At 36.9% G+C, this 16,063-nt stretch overlaps 1 protein-coding gene across 1 annotated transcript in view; it reads right to left on the reverse strand.

Moving 5' to 3' along the window:
• Positions 1 to 329: 329 nt before the first annotated feature.
• Positions 330 to 16,063, reverse strand: part of GABRA1 (gamma-aminobutyric acid type A receptor subunit alpha1) — a 59,042-nt gene continuing 43,308 nt past the window's right edge. Inside the window, exons 8-10 of the mRNA XM_002912520.4 lie at positions 12,650 to 12,802; positions 8,912 to 9,114; positions 330 to 3,183 (exon numbers count right to left, since the gene is read on the reverse strand). Coding sequence (XP_002912566.1) covers positions 2,872 to 3,183; positions 8,912 to 9,114; positions 12,650 to 12,802 — 668 coding nt within the window. The 3' untranslated portion in view covers positions 330 to 2,871. The remainder of the gene's footprint in view (positions 3,184 to 8,911; positions 9,115 to 12,649; positions 12,803 to 16,063) is intronic.

A 16,063-nucleotide genomic window follows, 5' to 3' on the forward strand; every position in this document is an offset into this window, starting at 1 on the left:
GTATTGACAAGAGATACTCTACTATCATTTCAGCATTTGATTCTGTTCTATTTATGTCCTGCAAATTTTGAGTTGAAGTGCTACTGGTTGCACCAGATACCGGGTGATTGATAATTCCTCTTTTTAATGTGATTCATTTAAAATCATAGTTAAGGGTCATACTATTGACACATCTTCAACAATCTTCTCTGTACCCTAGGCTCTTGCCAGCAGTTGGCACTTTATGGTCCTCCCACATGAAAATGTTTAAAACAGGTCAGTGGTAGGTCCCACTGATAATATGAAAAGAGAGTCAAGCATTCCATTTGGTTATTGAATAATGTTAGCTTTATTATTATTATAGAATACAGTATGACATAAAATTAAGAGCTTTTGCTAAACTCTGTGAAGCAATACATGCATCTGCCATAAACAACCTCAATTCATGTTAGGTTTTATTGCCACTTCACTGCACTAAGGTGCAATAAACATTCAGTGTCATCTTTTAAAAAATGTTCCTGGGAGTAAACAGGAACTGTCCTCTATAAGAGTGTATCTTTATTTTCAAGGAAGACTTAACTAGTATTACATGGTTTAGCAAAGCACTGTAGAAAAGCTACATAGAATAATTTGTCTTTGATAAATTGTGCAATCAATTTATACAATACTAACAAACTAAGAAATGATAGAAATGCAATCATTGCATAGCAGAAAGCAGACTAGTAAGAAATATTCACATCTAATGAGCAAAATACAGACCAAATGTTAGCCATGAGGAGTCTGGAAGATAAAATGCTCTTAATAAACACGTTGGGTTAACGCCGAAAAATAACAGATATAAACAGCAACACAGAGGTTAGAGCCATAATTTTTATTTTCTATACATGATATCTACACATGATACCAGAGGATGAAACGTCCTTGGTTCGGTCTTCATTGGCCTAGCTCACTGAATTTAGGCAGGACCAAATCAAACAATAAAGCACATTTAAAAAGCAAACCAGAGTTTGTTTAGGAAAACACAAACTGTGTTTTTTCCTACATCATTGGATAGCAGCTTTTCGAAAGAAACATTGCTCAAAACTTGGGTACGGATCCCAAAGGACTTATTTGGCAATTATGCTGATAGGTTTATGTCGTAGTATTCTAAATGTGGTTAGTCTATGACTTGTGGATTCTGGACGCTAATTTTAAACATCTCTGAAATTCTATCAGACAAAAGGAGACTTCAAAAATACCTTCTGCATAAATATTCATCTCTAAAACATCTGGGAAGTAATCAAACAGACCAGAATTTTTATAGGGAGTATTAATGGACCTCTTGTAGTTAAAGCCCTTACATAGTATACCTACAAATATATTGCTACAGTATAAATGAAATGTAATAATGGTACTCAATAAAAGCTATTTCCTGTACATTCTTTCATGTGTTTTTATATTTAATGCTACATATGGTGCAACACTTATTGAGATAGTTGGTTCAGCAATTATAGCAATAATATACAGTTGATTTTCTAGCTCCAACTAATGCTTTTCCATTTTCTTTCTATTTTACAAGAGCCTCAAATAGGGAAATGCGGCATGACTTGAGCAGAGAGCAACTGATTGATTTACTACTGTACACCAGACGATAGCTTGAAATTATAAGCTTTCTCTACATAAGTGGACTTCATCCCCATCTATTTTAAATTCCATCTGATTCCCATGGGCTGTTCTGCTCTTAATGCAGGCTCTAAAGGTATCTCCATAGCACTTTACAACATTCTAACAGCCAAGAGCGGTGAGTCCTACACAATATTTTAAGAACACAACTTTAAAAAAGTAAAAAATGTACAATCTCATGCTGTATATTTACATACATAATTTATATATTCTATATTTGTTTACTAGCCATAAATTTCAATCTAAAGCTTTTAATGTACTGTTATATAAAATAATACATTCAACAATTCTAGAGCTTGCAAAATATGTTTGCCCCTCTAAAAACATCTTTTCTTAATGGGAATCAAGTGATTATTGGAACCATGTGCTATCTGGATACAGACAGGGTTGCAAAGGGTGTATTTTAAAATTGTTTTATTTAAGTCTTATTATTTTTTTTAATTTTTAGTTTTTATTGAGTGTATGTCTCTGTTAAAATGATTCCTCATTGAATCTAGTGATAAAAGCTCATATGATGGTGAAGTAACCTATTTAAAGCATTTCTCTCTTTTGGATTAAATGTGCTTAACAGTAAGGAACTGCACATTTGCCTGTGCAATTTCCATGAATTTTAAAATAGCCTTTAACAACAGAATAATGCAATAGTCATTTTTCAATGGAGAAAAAAATGGGGATCTTGAGCTTTGGAAACAAAGTTTAAAGCTACACATCAGTTTAAAAAACAAAACAAAATGTAAAGCACACTGCAGTTTGTGCAATAAAGACATAGATTTTTAAAATTTCTTTCATTAAACATTTATAATTTATTCCTTGAAACACCTCTACGTAAAAATATTTTCGACATATACAGTATCTTTTTTTTTTTTTAGAATATTTGGAAATATATATCTACAAATGACCTGGAGTTATAGAGTGAAGTTTTATTTTCCTTCTACTTTTCTTCATAGCCTGTACCTACTCGCCCACCTTTCCTGTCTCTTTCATTCTGTCTCCTTCTGTCGTGATTTTCCTTTCTTTCTTCCTCTTTCAGAATCCTGTCTCTCAGCTGTATGCTCTGCTTTGCTCTGGACTGCTGGACAGGGGTCTGTTGTTCTTGTATGAAATATGGAAATAAGGAAACCTTCAAATTCTTTAAGACAGAGGCAATAAAGCAGGTGGGAATCACTGCGTTGAGAACAGAAAGCAATTCCCAGTGCAGAGGACTGAACAACAGAATGTGAATGAAAGGACCTATTGATGTGGGGTGGGGGCTTTTAGCTGAGGCTCTCTGTTTAAATATGTAGCCCAATAGACCAAGTTAAAGATTCCAAATAGCAGCGGGAAAGCTATTCTTGACAGTCGGTCAATTTTGCTGACACTGTTAAAGGTTTTCTTGGGTTCTGGTGGTTTTGTTTCCGGCTTGACTTCTTTTGGTTCTATGGTTGCACTTTTAGCAATCGTGGCTAAGCCGGGGTCACCCCTGGCCAAATTAGGGGTGTAGCTGGTTGCTGTTGGAGCATAAGTGTTGTTTTTCTTAATGAGAGGATCCTTCACTTTCTTTGGCTGTAGAAGGAAAGAGTAAAAGCATTTTGTTCAGTAGACTGCGGGAAGGAAGTTTGTAAGTTGCTGAGCAAAGTGACCTTTACTTTGGGACCCAAACTTATGCTTTGTTTAAAATGTGAGAAATGTAACGTATGACTGCATTATTGAGACAAATGAAAAATGCAGACACAAATGCCCAGTTATAAAATTGACAAGTTTGAGCATCTACTGTACAGCACAGGGTTTACAGCGAATAATACATATCCTAGACTTGAATGTTGCTGAGACTAGGTCTTAAATGTTCTCACCATAAAGGAAGAAATGGTAACTATGTAACAGGATGGAGATGGTAACTGATGCTACGGCAGTAATGGCTTCGCGACATGTAAATGTATCACATGAACCACACTGTATACCTCAAACTTACACAAGGTCATGTGTTCCACATCTCAATAAAGCTGAAAAAAAAAATGCCCAGTATTTTCAGGCTTTCCCGTCAGGAGGTAGAGTGATGTGATGCCAGTTTAGGAGCTTATCCTCAAGAAGCTTTGTATCCTCAGCCTTTACCCTCTAGAGACATATTACGGGCTCATGAAGAAGCCTGGACTAGAAAACTGGGTGACCAGAGATCATGGGCTGAGAGCGGCCCAGACAGTATCAGGCCACAGCCGAGTGAGAGGCCACTGTGGATGCTCTCCCTCTGGTGGAGCCTCTCATGTACTGCAACCAGTTACGGAGCCCACAGCCGCCTCCGACCAAGGGAAGTACGTTGTTCCCAACCCCAAACGCTTGGTGATTACTTTAGGGCACTAAGTTTTGGAGTGGTTTGTTTTGCAGAAGTCAAGTGCTGAGCCAGCTATTATTTGCTCCTTCTCCCCATGTTACAAGTGGGCAAATGATAAACCAGAGTTATTCAGGGTATCCTGAAGTCACAATGTCAGCTGCTTGTCCATGTTATCTGTGCAATGAGTCACAACTGCAGCATTTCTTGGGGTTTCTGTCATATAGAAATTTCTAAAAACTGCAGTGGATCATTGTTTACTGCTATGTGGTCTGACAGAGTTGCCATGAGCCACTTGCGACTATTGAGCACCTGAAATGTGGCTAGTGTGTAAGTATAAAATAGGTATAGGATTCTGAAGACCTACTATAAAGGAAAGAAAAAGAATACAATATATCTCCTTAATATTGTTTTTTATTGTTTACACATTGTAAATACAATATTTTTGATATATTGGTTAAAGCATATTATTAAGTCACTAATTCTACACCTGAAACTAATATCATACTGTATGTTAACTAACTAGAAATTAAATAAAAACTCGAGAAAGAAAAAAAAATTAGTTTTACTGGTTTGCACTTTTTAAATAAGGCTACTAGAAAATTTTACATTACATATATGGCTCACATTCGTGGCTTACATATTTCTGCTGGACCGCACTAGCCTAGAAGCGTTCTCATTCTTTTGTGAACAGTAAATCGCTAGTTAAAAATTTTTAAAGGGCAGATATCTAGGGCACAATCTCATGTATTGAATCAGAATTCCTCAGGAGCAGAGTCTGGTTACTGATACTGCAGAAGGGTATACAGAGAATACTGACGAGCAGCTAAACTTGACCAACCAGACTCAATGCTTTCTGAATAATTTGTATTCTTATTTATTGAATCAGAATAAAACATTACTAACATTACTAACAGACCTGCTGTTTTTTACAAGGCACATTAGTCAGGAATTTTAACAGGTTAATTTTTTTTAAAGATTTTATTTATTTATTCGACAGAGATAGAGACAGCCAGCGAGAGGGGGGACACAAGCAGGNGAAGACCTGCTGTTTTTTTACAAGGCACATTAGTCAGGAATTTTAACAGGTTAATTTTTTTTTAAAAGATTTTATTTATTTATTCGACAGAGATAGAGACAGCCAGCGAGAGAGGGAACACAAGCAGGGGGAGTGGGAGAGGAAGAAGCAGGCTCATAGCTGAAGAGCCTGATGTGGGGCTCGATCCCATAACGCCGGGATCACGCCCTGAGCCGAAGGCAGACGCTTAACCGTTGTGCCACCCAGGCGCCCCAACAGGTTAATTTCTTTATTATCCAGCCTTGCGACCTATCTGCTACTTTTCTCCCCCCTCTCTGAATCCTTAAGAATTACATTAGGACAACAACAAAAAGCCCAGGATTTTTTCTTTCTAGTATTACATAGTTAGAAGTAAGGCCACTTACTCCAAGTGTGCTCCTATTTTATAATGAAGACAGATTTGGTTAAGCTTTATGAAGAGGGACAGAAATTTCCATAACTATGTGTACAAAAATAAAGCAAGTAAAAGTGATTATCTTTTTCAATGTCAAAATGACTATAGGGTCAAAAACAGATATGGTTTAGTAGGTTATACAGGGAAACACTAATACCATATGATTTCACTTATATGTGGAATCTAAAAAACAAAACAAATGAATAAACAAACACAAAGCAGAAACAGACCCATAATTATAGAGAACAAGATGTTGGTTGTCAGAGGGGAGGGCATGGGGGTGGGTAGGCAAAAGGGGTGAAGGGGAGTGGGAAATACAGGCTTCTAGTTATGGAACGAGTACATCATGGGAAGAAAAGGCACAGCATCAGAAATATAGGCAATGGTATTGTAACAGCATTGTACGGTGACCGTTGGCAGCTACACTTGTGGTGAGCATAGCATTAATGTATAGAGTTGCGGAATCACTAGCTTGTACCCCTGAAACTAGGTAACATTTTGTATCATCTATACTGGAATAAAAAAATAGATGTGGTTTATTTCAACCCAGTTAAACAGCCAAACTGAACTTGTATTAGTCCACTTCTTAAAAAATAAGAGTTCTAACATTGCAGAATACATTAAAAAGTATGCATGTCCTTTAGATAAAATGTGTATGTACTCTATTGTGGAAGCGAGGCAATGGGTTCCAATCTAATCAAAACTTGAGTGACAGATACCCTGTTGGAAAAACTGAAAAAAATAATCTGCAGCAGGAAAAATTCTTGGAGAAGAGTTTATATTATTGACAGGTTTGATTTCTCCCAGGGCCAAATTATTATAATACTCTACTACTAAAGTTTCTCAAGTTAAGTGCTTTTATTTGTAACATCATGTTGAATAAAATATTGAGAAATATCTGGTTGGTTTATCAGGAAAGAATGCTTAATAATCTTTTTTTTTTTTTTAAAGATTTTATTTATTTACTTGACAGAGAGAGAGACAGCCAGCGAGAGAGGGAACACAAGCAGGGGGAGTGGGAGAGGAAGAAGCAGGCTTCCTGCGGAGGAGCCTGATGTGGGACCCGATCCCATAACGCCGGGATCACGCCCTGAGCTGAAGGCAGACGCTTAACCGCTGTGCCACCCAGGTGCCCCTTAACAATCTTTTTTAATATTTGAGAAAGTTGAGCTCCTCTGTATTCTTTAAGAAATTGGTATTTCTTTCAGCAATTTACCCTATGAAAATGGATCTTAAGTAGGCCCCTGAATGCTCACTTGATAATGTGATGACTTACAGAAACTTTCTTTTTATTTTCAAGTTATACCATGTTAGAGATTGAATATTTAACTCTCCTGAAAGCACTCACCTGGTGATAGAAAACATATTTTATTCATTGTCTCTGAATGTCAAAATGAGACCTGGATCACACTGTGCTCAAACTCCCTGTAATAAGCAAATCAAACTGGCAAAGCCCTGGGGAAGACTTTTACAGAGGTATAGATAATTTACAGAAAATATTATCTTTCTCATTAGGATGACAGATACAGACAAATTATTGATAAATATATATGTATATTTATAGATAAGATACAACTCTACCTACATCTGTATTTGTATACTGAATAACACAGACTGTAGATTGATAGAGATCAGAGTATTTTCTTTGAGACACAGCACTTGAAAAACGAATACAGGGTCAGAAAGATAAACATAAACTGAACTGTGAGCTCAACCAATGCCTCAACCCAAATTCTATGTTTTCCAGACCAAATTCATCTCACAGGTCACTAACGACTGACACTTATGAGACAGAATCAGAAAGACACTGGTCTCTTGCAACAAAGAAAGTATTCAGAGAGAAAAGCCATTTTTCCCAATGTTGGCATATCACTTTTCAGTTGTGTATCACCCACGTTTGCATACCATTAATTCTAAAGCACTTTAGCAGACTCTTCCAGTGATTCTAAGATATGCCTCTAAAAATGTTCACATCTATGAATCTGGGCTACGTCTTATATGTGGTAGTGTCTTACGATGAACTATTTTCCATGTTTGGCTCTCTCTCCTTTGGGCTGCCCTTTTGTTCTAGGACAAATGGAGACCATCCATGGCTAAAGGAAGTATCTGACAATCACTCTGTCCTCACACTTTTACTTCTCTCTCCAACTGGTAAATGCAATCCCTTTGTTTTGTTCTTTCTCTCTACTGAACCTGAGCCAAGATCCTTGGTTTGCCAATTCAGAGAATTCTTTTTCTTTTTATACTTGGCAAGCATGTTTCAAGGCAAGTGAATTTTGAGGGCCTGGTTCAGGTTCTGCTGGCTGCCAAAGTGGACTCTACACAGACCTTCTTCTGTTTTTGCTTGTGTAGGAGATCATGGGGTATTCAGCTGATTCGTCTGTGCCTGAGGGGTAAATCTAAAAGAGCTTTTACTTGGCAGCATCTTTGCTTTCCTATTTGAGCATATATTAATGGCTCATCTTATAATCAGGAACAGTTTAAATTAGTTTAAATATGGGAGATGTTTCCAGCACAGAGGATTCTTTTTTCTAGTATATCTGTACAGCTATGAGGAAAACACCATTAAGTTAATTTCTTTACTATAGACGCTTTCAGATTCTTGAATATCCTGTGACTCTGTGATACAGCACACGGCATTATCCAAGCGTATTCAACCCCAGAACTTTATTCTTAGGGACTATCTCATGATACTAGTACTCTGAGGAATAGAATTTTGGGGAAAAGCTGCTACAGAGTGATTCCTCCCAGATTATTTCTACACGTCTTAGAATCTCTGTGTCTCTGACTTTGACCTTTTTTCCACCATCCCAAGGTTTGCTTGCATTTTGACATATTTTTCCTTCAAGCCAAAGAAGTAGAAATATCCTCGCCACGTGTGCTTTAAAATACACTTGAAAACAAGTTCTAATTTAGAAAAACAGTAATGAGCTTGACTTGATAATTTTCTACAATGAAGAATTTTTCTGTGATTTGTGTATGATCCTTAAAGCTAACCTCTAATTTGGAAAGGAAATATACTTCCTGTCCTTTATTTCACTGAAAATTGGAGATAAAACATTTTCTAAACCAAATTTAGTTGAGGCATTAGAATTAATAATATTTATGACCAAAGTGATTAGGCTCAGAAAACAACCAAAAGACTATGACTTTCAAGTTCAAATTATAATGGCATAAATTTATTTGCTCCTAATGTCAAGTTAAAACTGTTCTCAAATCAATAGAGACCACAGAAGGTATATTTGAGTAGAAATGTCTACCTTTGTCCCTCCTTTATCTCCTTCACTCTACTCTGCACATCGGCCTACTTAACCAACCTCTCTCTTTAGCACTACCAATATTACCACAGCAGACAGTTACTTACGATATAAGAAACAGAGAATCCTCATTACCCTGTCTCTGCATTCTTCATCCACTCCCCGAAGTCCAAACATGCCATCTCACAGGTTTAATAAGACATACAGTGACAGATCACAGGGGATATTAAAGTACTTACCTTTTCTGGAACCACACTTTTGCCATCCCATGCATAACCTCTCTTGGTGAAATAATTGACTGTGGCAAACTCGATCAGAGCTGAGAACACAAAGGCGTAGCACACTGCAATGAACCAATCCATAGCAGTGGCGTAAGCCACCTTAGGGAGGGAATTTCTGGCACTGATACTCAAAGTTGTCATGGTGAGTACAGTTGTTACTCCTGTAACGAAAGAAATGAAATGAATCTGTAGGTTCATACTACAAAATTTGATCACTGGAGGTCAGCCTACTTGTGCAAAGGGAAACCAGCAGGACCATAGATACAGTGTGTTTTTCAGTTCATCCCATTTGGGTTTGGGATGGATGAGTTTTAATTTAACCCCAGTGTAGTTGGTAGTTCACGGTATGGCAGTATTGAGGGGGATCTCCTGGAGGGATAAACTGCTCTGCTATTGAGAAGCTGTTAATAAGATCGTGAGTTCCTTTAAATGGGTGCTTGAACAAGGTGTCCTGGGCAGGAAAGGAAGTAATACGGTCTCATTGTCCCCAACTCTTTGAAACAGAAAGCACTGATCTTCATTGTCTCTCATCCAGAAGAAATTGCTGGACCCTCCGTTTCATATTCTATCTGCGTATCCTAAATGTAGAAACCAAGAAGCCAACAGCTTCTTGTTATTCAATCATTGCTAGGTAATTGAATTATTTTAGGATAATATTTTTTACATTACTTTTAATTAATTATTTTAGGATAATATTTTGTTACAAATTCTTCTGCTTTTTTACTATCTTTCCCCTCAATTCTGATCCAGCTCCTCTTTTAAAGAAACTCCTGGAATGTGTTGCATGTCACTTGCTTGAGGGCACACAGCACAGAAATGGCAAAACAAAAATTTGAGCACAAGCTCGCCTGATTGAGATGTCTACAATCTTTCCCTTATTCTGTTAATGCTGCCTCATCTGTCCTATTCTGCACATCCATCCCTAATGATTAAAGTTACCAATATTCAAAGCGGTTTTCAAGTCAGTTGCTCTCAGCTTATTTAGATAATTAGTATATGTAATGCAGTATGATAGAATACTGTAAGACACCTTTTAAGCCATTTGAAAATGCATTAAAAATTCACAGTAACCCAGCGGGCTGCATGGTATGGAAAAACTTTTCACCTCTTCCCGTGACTAATCCCAAACTCACCACTTATTAGCTCAATGGCCTCATAGGCAAATTCACTTCTAGGGACCTCAGTCTCCATATCTGTAAGAGGGGTGATTTAGATTTCATTCTCTCAACTATCTATCATTGCTGATATTCTAAGAGAAATTTCTGCACAGTTATTCACAAGATTATTTGAGGATTAAATGTAACAATATGTAAAACATTTTAAAGATGATAAATTATTGCTGTGGAAGATATTTTCATCTGATGTGTCTAAAACTCATATCTATGATTACTCCTTTTCATTAATTTTTAGAGGATCAGCAGTATCACACAGCTGGTAGGTGGTTAATTCTTCACAGCTGCTTTAAACCATCCAATATTTCCTAGTTTTCCATGAATTTTAAGGTAGATGATCTTTACAACTATGTTAGGAAGTGATAAGATTAAGAAGAAACACAGAGACTTTTATTAAATAGTATTTTTGATACATGGTCACAGATATAGGGAATAGACTTACTTTAAACTTTGGAGGTGTTACAGAAAGTTCTGGGGCATTATCTGTATTATATAACCAATAAATGGTTTAAGAAATAATGGCTGGTAAACAGCTCTTAAATTTACATATCAGTATTAACTTGAGCAAAGAGCAAGGTAATTAAATGTTGGTATTTGAGGAACAGAACAACCCAGTTTCAAATCCCAGCTCTTTAATTGCTGAATGACCTTGGGAAAATTGCCTCACAATTCTGAACTTCTGGGTTTTTTTTAATTATTTTTTTTTTGCAAATTAATTTTAATAAGTCTAACTCAAAGGGCTATTATGAATACTAAATAAACTACTGTAATAAAGTGTTTAGCATTGAGCCTGATACCCAAGAACAAAGTGAATGGCTATTATTATTGACAACTTCAGTCTTTGTTAATAAATCTCTACTGCAGTGAATTCCATTTTTTTTTTTCAAATTTTGGATCACGTAGGCAACTGTCAGAAGTAATTTGGGAATGTGCGTTCTTAAACTAAATGTATCCATAAATTAAGTTAAGAAGGACATAAAAAGAGGTGCGTGTGTGTGTGTGTGTGTGTGTGTGTGGTCTTATAATTCCTGCTCTAGGGACAGGGTAAAGAACAAAAATGTGTTGAGCATCTATTGAGTTCCAAGAACTCAACCTGATAATTTACAAATTTTACTTTATTCTTCTCAATCTTTTAAAGAGCATTATTTTATTTTAATTGCACTCTCATTTAAAAGGTAACTGAATCTTAGAAAAATGAAGACTGAACCTAAAACTTGGATCTATCTGGCAGCAAAATCACACAACCACATTGCCTCTAAATGACAGAAAGCATGGACCAGCAAGGATGATGTTTGAAGACATAAAACAGGCTTCAACTTTGTTGCATTCTGGATGCCCTATAATAAGCTGTTACAAAGTATAACTTTCTCTCTTTTTTTTTCCTTTGTGTATTTTTTTTCTTTAAATATCTGTGACCCTCCCAGGCAACTCACCCAGCACAGAGGAATGTGCTGAGTTGAGACTAAAAACAATAGAAACATGTGTTCTAAGTAAATGTTAAAAGGCTAAAGGTCTTGGGAAATTGTATTTGTGATTGTACTGAACTTAAAACATCAGAAATATATAACTTGATACACGGAAATACTTGCCACAGTTGAGATTACAGATATGTAGTTATATTTACCAAAAGGGCATGAGTTGGCTGAGATATCAGATTGTTGAAAATGTTAAGGCGAGGTTTTTTACCTACGAACATACCAAAATGTTTTAGAGAATTTCCAAAAAGGAAGGGTATGATTTATTAGGGTAATAAGGGGGAAGAATGAGCATTTAAAAAATTTTTTTCACTATAGTGCTATTGTTCATGCTACAAATATAAACATATAAATATGTTCTCTATTCTATTTTTCTCAATTTCCAGTGAATAAAGGGCTCAAACTGAATATACACATAGAAATAAGCATCTTGACAAGAGTTCAATCTTCAATTCTAGTAAGTGGCTTCAACACTAGTTAATATTAACAAATGATAATAAAAAAAAGTTTGAAATGAACTACTCTTGTGGTCTGCAGCTGGAATCATTCTGGATCTTAATACACCTGTGTTTCTAGGCTACTGTCAGTGCAAAGATTTGGTGGTTTCCAACCCGGAAGCACTTTGCTAAGTTCAGAATAAAAGACTCTTTTCTGGGCACTTGTAGTCCTGCTTTTTTCCTGAGATAACTGATTTTCCATACCTTGCCTATTCTTAAAGAATGATACCATAGGGATCTCTGCACATGAATAATCCTTAGTTCAGATTATAAGCTTCTTAAGGCTTTTATTCTGTCATAAAGAGTCTTAGACATAGCATGTGCCTAGTTGATATTTACATGCATCTATTTACATGCATTAAAACAGCTTGCTATTTAAGGAAAGAGTTTTTTTAAATCACACCATAATGAGAATGGTAATTCTCTGAACCTTTCGATTGTGCTAACTTCAGATTTTAAGGTATAAGTATTTTTTCATTCCATTTGTGACATCACCAGCATGATATAACTTGCCCTCCAGACCCCTGTCTGCATATTTTGATTGGCACTTACCAAAGACAGTCCTAGCTGGTACAGACTCTCTGTTGAGCCAGAAGGAGACTTGGGAGAGAATGACTGTCATTATGCATGGCAGGTATGTCTGAATAACAAAATAGCCAATCTTTCTCTTCAGGTGGAAATGAGTGGTCATAACAACATATTCTCCTAGAAGGTGAAACAGACAGTGAGGTGAGCAATTTGACCTTGAAAAGAAGTTATCTCTGGATTTTTCCATCAGCAGCAAAAACCTAGTCTTAAGACATTCCTGTCTCCATGTGACATCTGGTTCCTGAAGAGAAAATGTTTACCCAGGAAAGCACAGAGACATTGTAAAAACACCAAAATGGGTTTGAGGATGAGCCTGAGGTGCCAGAGATCTCACGGATATTGCTATGTCCTTATCCTGGGATATCACACATTTAAGAGACATAGCTGAGCATCTATTTATTACAGACTGGCTTTAATGACCATGAAAGCAATGTGTGAGATCCTGATGACACATACTAATGGATTAGAACAGACCAAATCCCCAGTTTACCACTTCGGAAGACACTCAGGCTGTCTAATGAAGGAGCTTTGGTGTCCAAGTCAGGGGAATTCCAGTTCTATTGCCAACACATCCTCTCAGCAGCTCTGTGACCCTGGGTAAGTCATTTAGCTTAGCCTGATCTTTGGAATGAGGAGAGTGGGATAGAATTCAGGGTTTCTCAAATTTTATTTTGAGGAATACCTTCACCAGAATCACCAGGGAAGGTTTTAGAAACATTCAGCTCTTCAGGTACCACTGAGATACACAAACCATTCTTTAAGGGAGGCCAAGGAAAATCCACTTCAATATAGCTTTTTAACGGTTCTCATTTCTAGCCTGGGCTAGGAAACAGTGGACTCGCTGGGCACACTTCATGGTCTTTGTATACATCAAAGTCTGATTTCATTTAGAGATCCAAAGCGATTGACATGCAACCCAAATTACAGGAGTTTTTTTTTTTAATTGATGTTATATTTTCTCAATTATAAATCCTAGAAAATTTTAGCTTTATCCATTCTGAATATATACTTAGATATCTGTGGGTGGGTAGGAGAGAAATAGGTGTATTCTTACTAAGAAAGCATCACTTTCTTTGGTATTCACGTTGCTCCAAATTTCTCCTTCCCTTCAACTCCAAATTTTGCGACACAACCTGTGATTTATGTCTCAGCCCATGGCCATCTAGCTCCAGCCCCTATAATGTGGCTAAAACTGTTCATGATCTCTTAATACACCAATCTTCATCTTTCTGCAAAGTAATAGTAGAGGTTCCTGGTGTAGTTCTGCTTTCAGCTTTCTTCCCCCACCCCTTTTTTTTGTCTCTAACCAGGAATTTCTTTTCTCACCCCTGCTCCTAGCATCATTGGTATCTAGAGGGCAGCCAAATCTACAGCTCCAACTGACACTGCTTTCAAAATCAACGTGTATTCCCAAATACCTACTGGACATCTCAGAGATATGATTTTTCATTATCACCACCTGTGTTCAAAAACTGACATTAGTTAACCTTTCCCATAAAAAAAATATAATGACCAGTGTATAGCTGTGCTGCTTTTCCACTTAAAGTCCATCTCTAGGGGCGCCTGGGTGGCACAGCGGTTAAGCGTCTGCCTTCAGCTCAGGGCGTGATCCCGGCGTTATGGGATCGAGCCCCACGTCGGGCTCCTCTGCTATGAGCCTGCTTCTTCCTCTCCCACTCCCCCTGCTTGTGTTCCCTCTCTCGCTGGCTGTCTCTATCTCTGTCGAATAAATAATAAAATCTTTAAAAAAAAAAAAAAAATAAAGTCCATCTCTAAATTCATGGTACTCTCTCTCATCTGTCTGCTCGCTCAGGCTACAGCCCTGGAATCAAACCTTGGATGTTAAGTAGGGCTTCTGAGGGAGAGAGAAAGGAATGAGTTGATTACCACAATTTTAATTTCTCCTGTGCAGTATCTCTCAGTCTATCTCTTATTTCATGGTCACTGCTCTTATCTCCTTTGTAGATCTGTTAACTGCCTTGTTTATCTCCAGTCACTTCCTCACTCATTTTCCCTAAATTTTGATCTCAGAGTAATCTTTTTAGATACATAAAATCTTAAAATACCTTAATGGATTCCCATTATCTACAGTAAGGTGTCTCAGCCTCAGCACTATTGACATTTCAGACCAGATAATTGTTTGTTGTGGGGGCGGTCCCATATGTTTTTGGATATTTCACTTGACCTCTACCCACTGGATGCCAATAGCAAACACTCTGCCCTTCCCCAGTGTAATAATCAACAACGACTCCAGTGTTACCTACTGACAAGCAAACTCTGTTACCTGGATTTAAGATTCTCCGTGTCGTAGCTCTAATATGCATTTCAGTATCATCTCTCATGTCTTACCACACATTTTCACATCTCAGTATCTTGACCTACAAAACTCTCTACTTGACATCTATTATTGATGAATATTTTTTCATCTATAGGTTGGGCTCAGTCCATAGCAGACTAGGAAGAAATGTACTATAGAGGAAAGTTGATTAGCTTTGGAAGCAAATGGATTTGGGTTCAAAACTTAGATATGCTATTTTCTTTCTGGATAGCCTCGGGTAACTCGCTTATAGTCTCTGATCCTCAGTTTCCCAATCTATAAAAAAGTGAGAAGTATATTGTGGGGAGAATAAAGAATAAGGGCTCTAATTAAGATCATGCTATGTAGGAGTTTTAAAATAAATTTTAGTTCCTTTCTCCATTTTCTTCTCTTTCCCCGCCAATCAGAATTGGTAAAAAATTGGTAAAATAAATGCATTTACTCTTTATAGGAGAAAATCCATCCACACACGCAAGTATGCTTTCACTGCTAATTGTTAATAATGATAAAAATTGCCATTAACTGATATAATAATAAAATCTCACACTTTTTATTTTAGCTGACTTATATGCTTATATCCCTCTCACCAAACTGAAGGTTAACTGGGAAGAGGGACAGTTCTTTGAATACAGCACGGTTTTACCTATTTTAAGTATTCAACATCCGTGTACGGTGAAAAGGGAGGCACTGAGGTTTAAGGGCACTCACTGAAATTAACATCTACGAGACTCTCTCTTTGGGAGGGTAAATACAATGTTTACTAATTTCTTTTCAGTTTCTGTAGATACCTTGGGTGATGACTCCAAGGTCATATGAAAGAAATGAGTGATTCAAATTTGAAAAAAAATGCAGAAAACCAATTTTCCCAGGACTATTAAGATGTAGTCATGTGTGGACATGACCATGTTACATTTCACCCTCTCAGGAGTATGCGTTATTATTCCTAACCATTCATTCAACTGCAGTTTATAAAATGTCATTAGCTCAAAGAAAAAAATCCATCTTTCATATAATGTCAGAAAGATGAGTGTCTATATATATTCCATTATTATCTTTTGTTG

This window comes from Ailuropoda melanoleuca, chromosome 3 (assembly GCF_002007445.2).
Source record: "Ailuropoda melanoleuca isolate Jingjing chromosome 3, ASM200744v2, whole genome shotgun sequence".
NCBI lineage: Eukaryota > Metazoa > Chordata > Mammalia > Carnivora > Ursidae > Ailuropoda > Ailuropoda melanoleuca.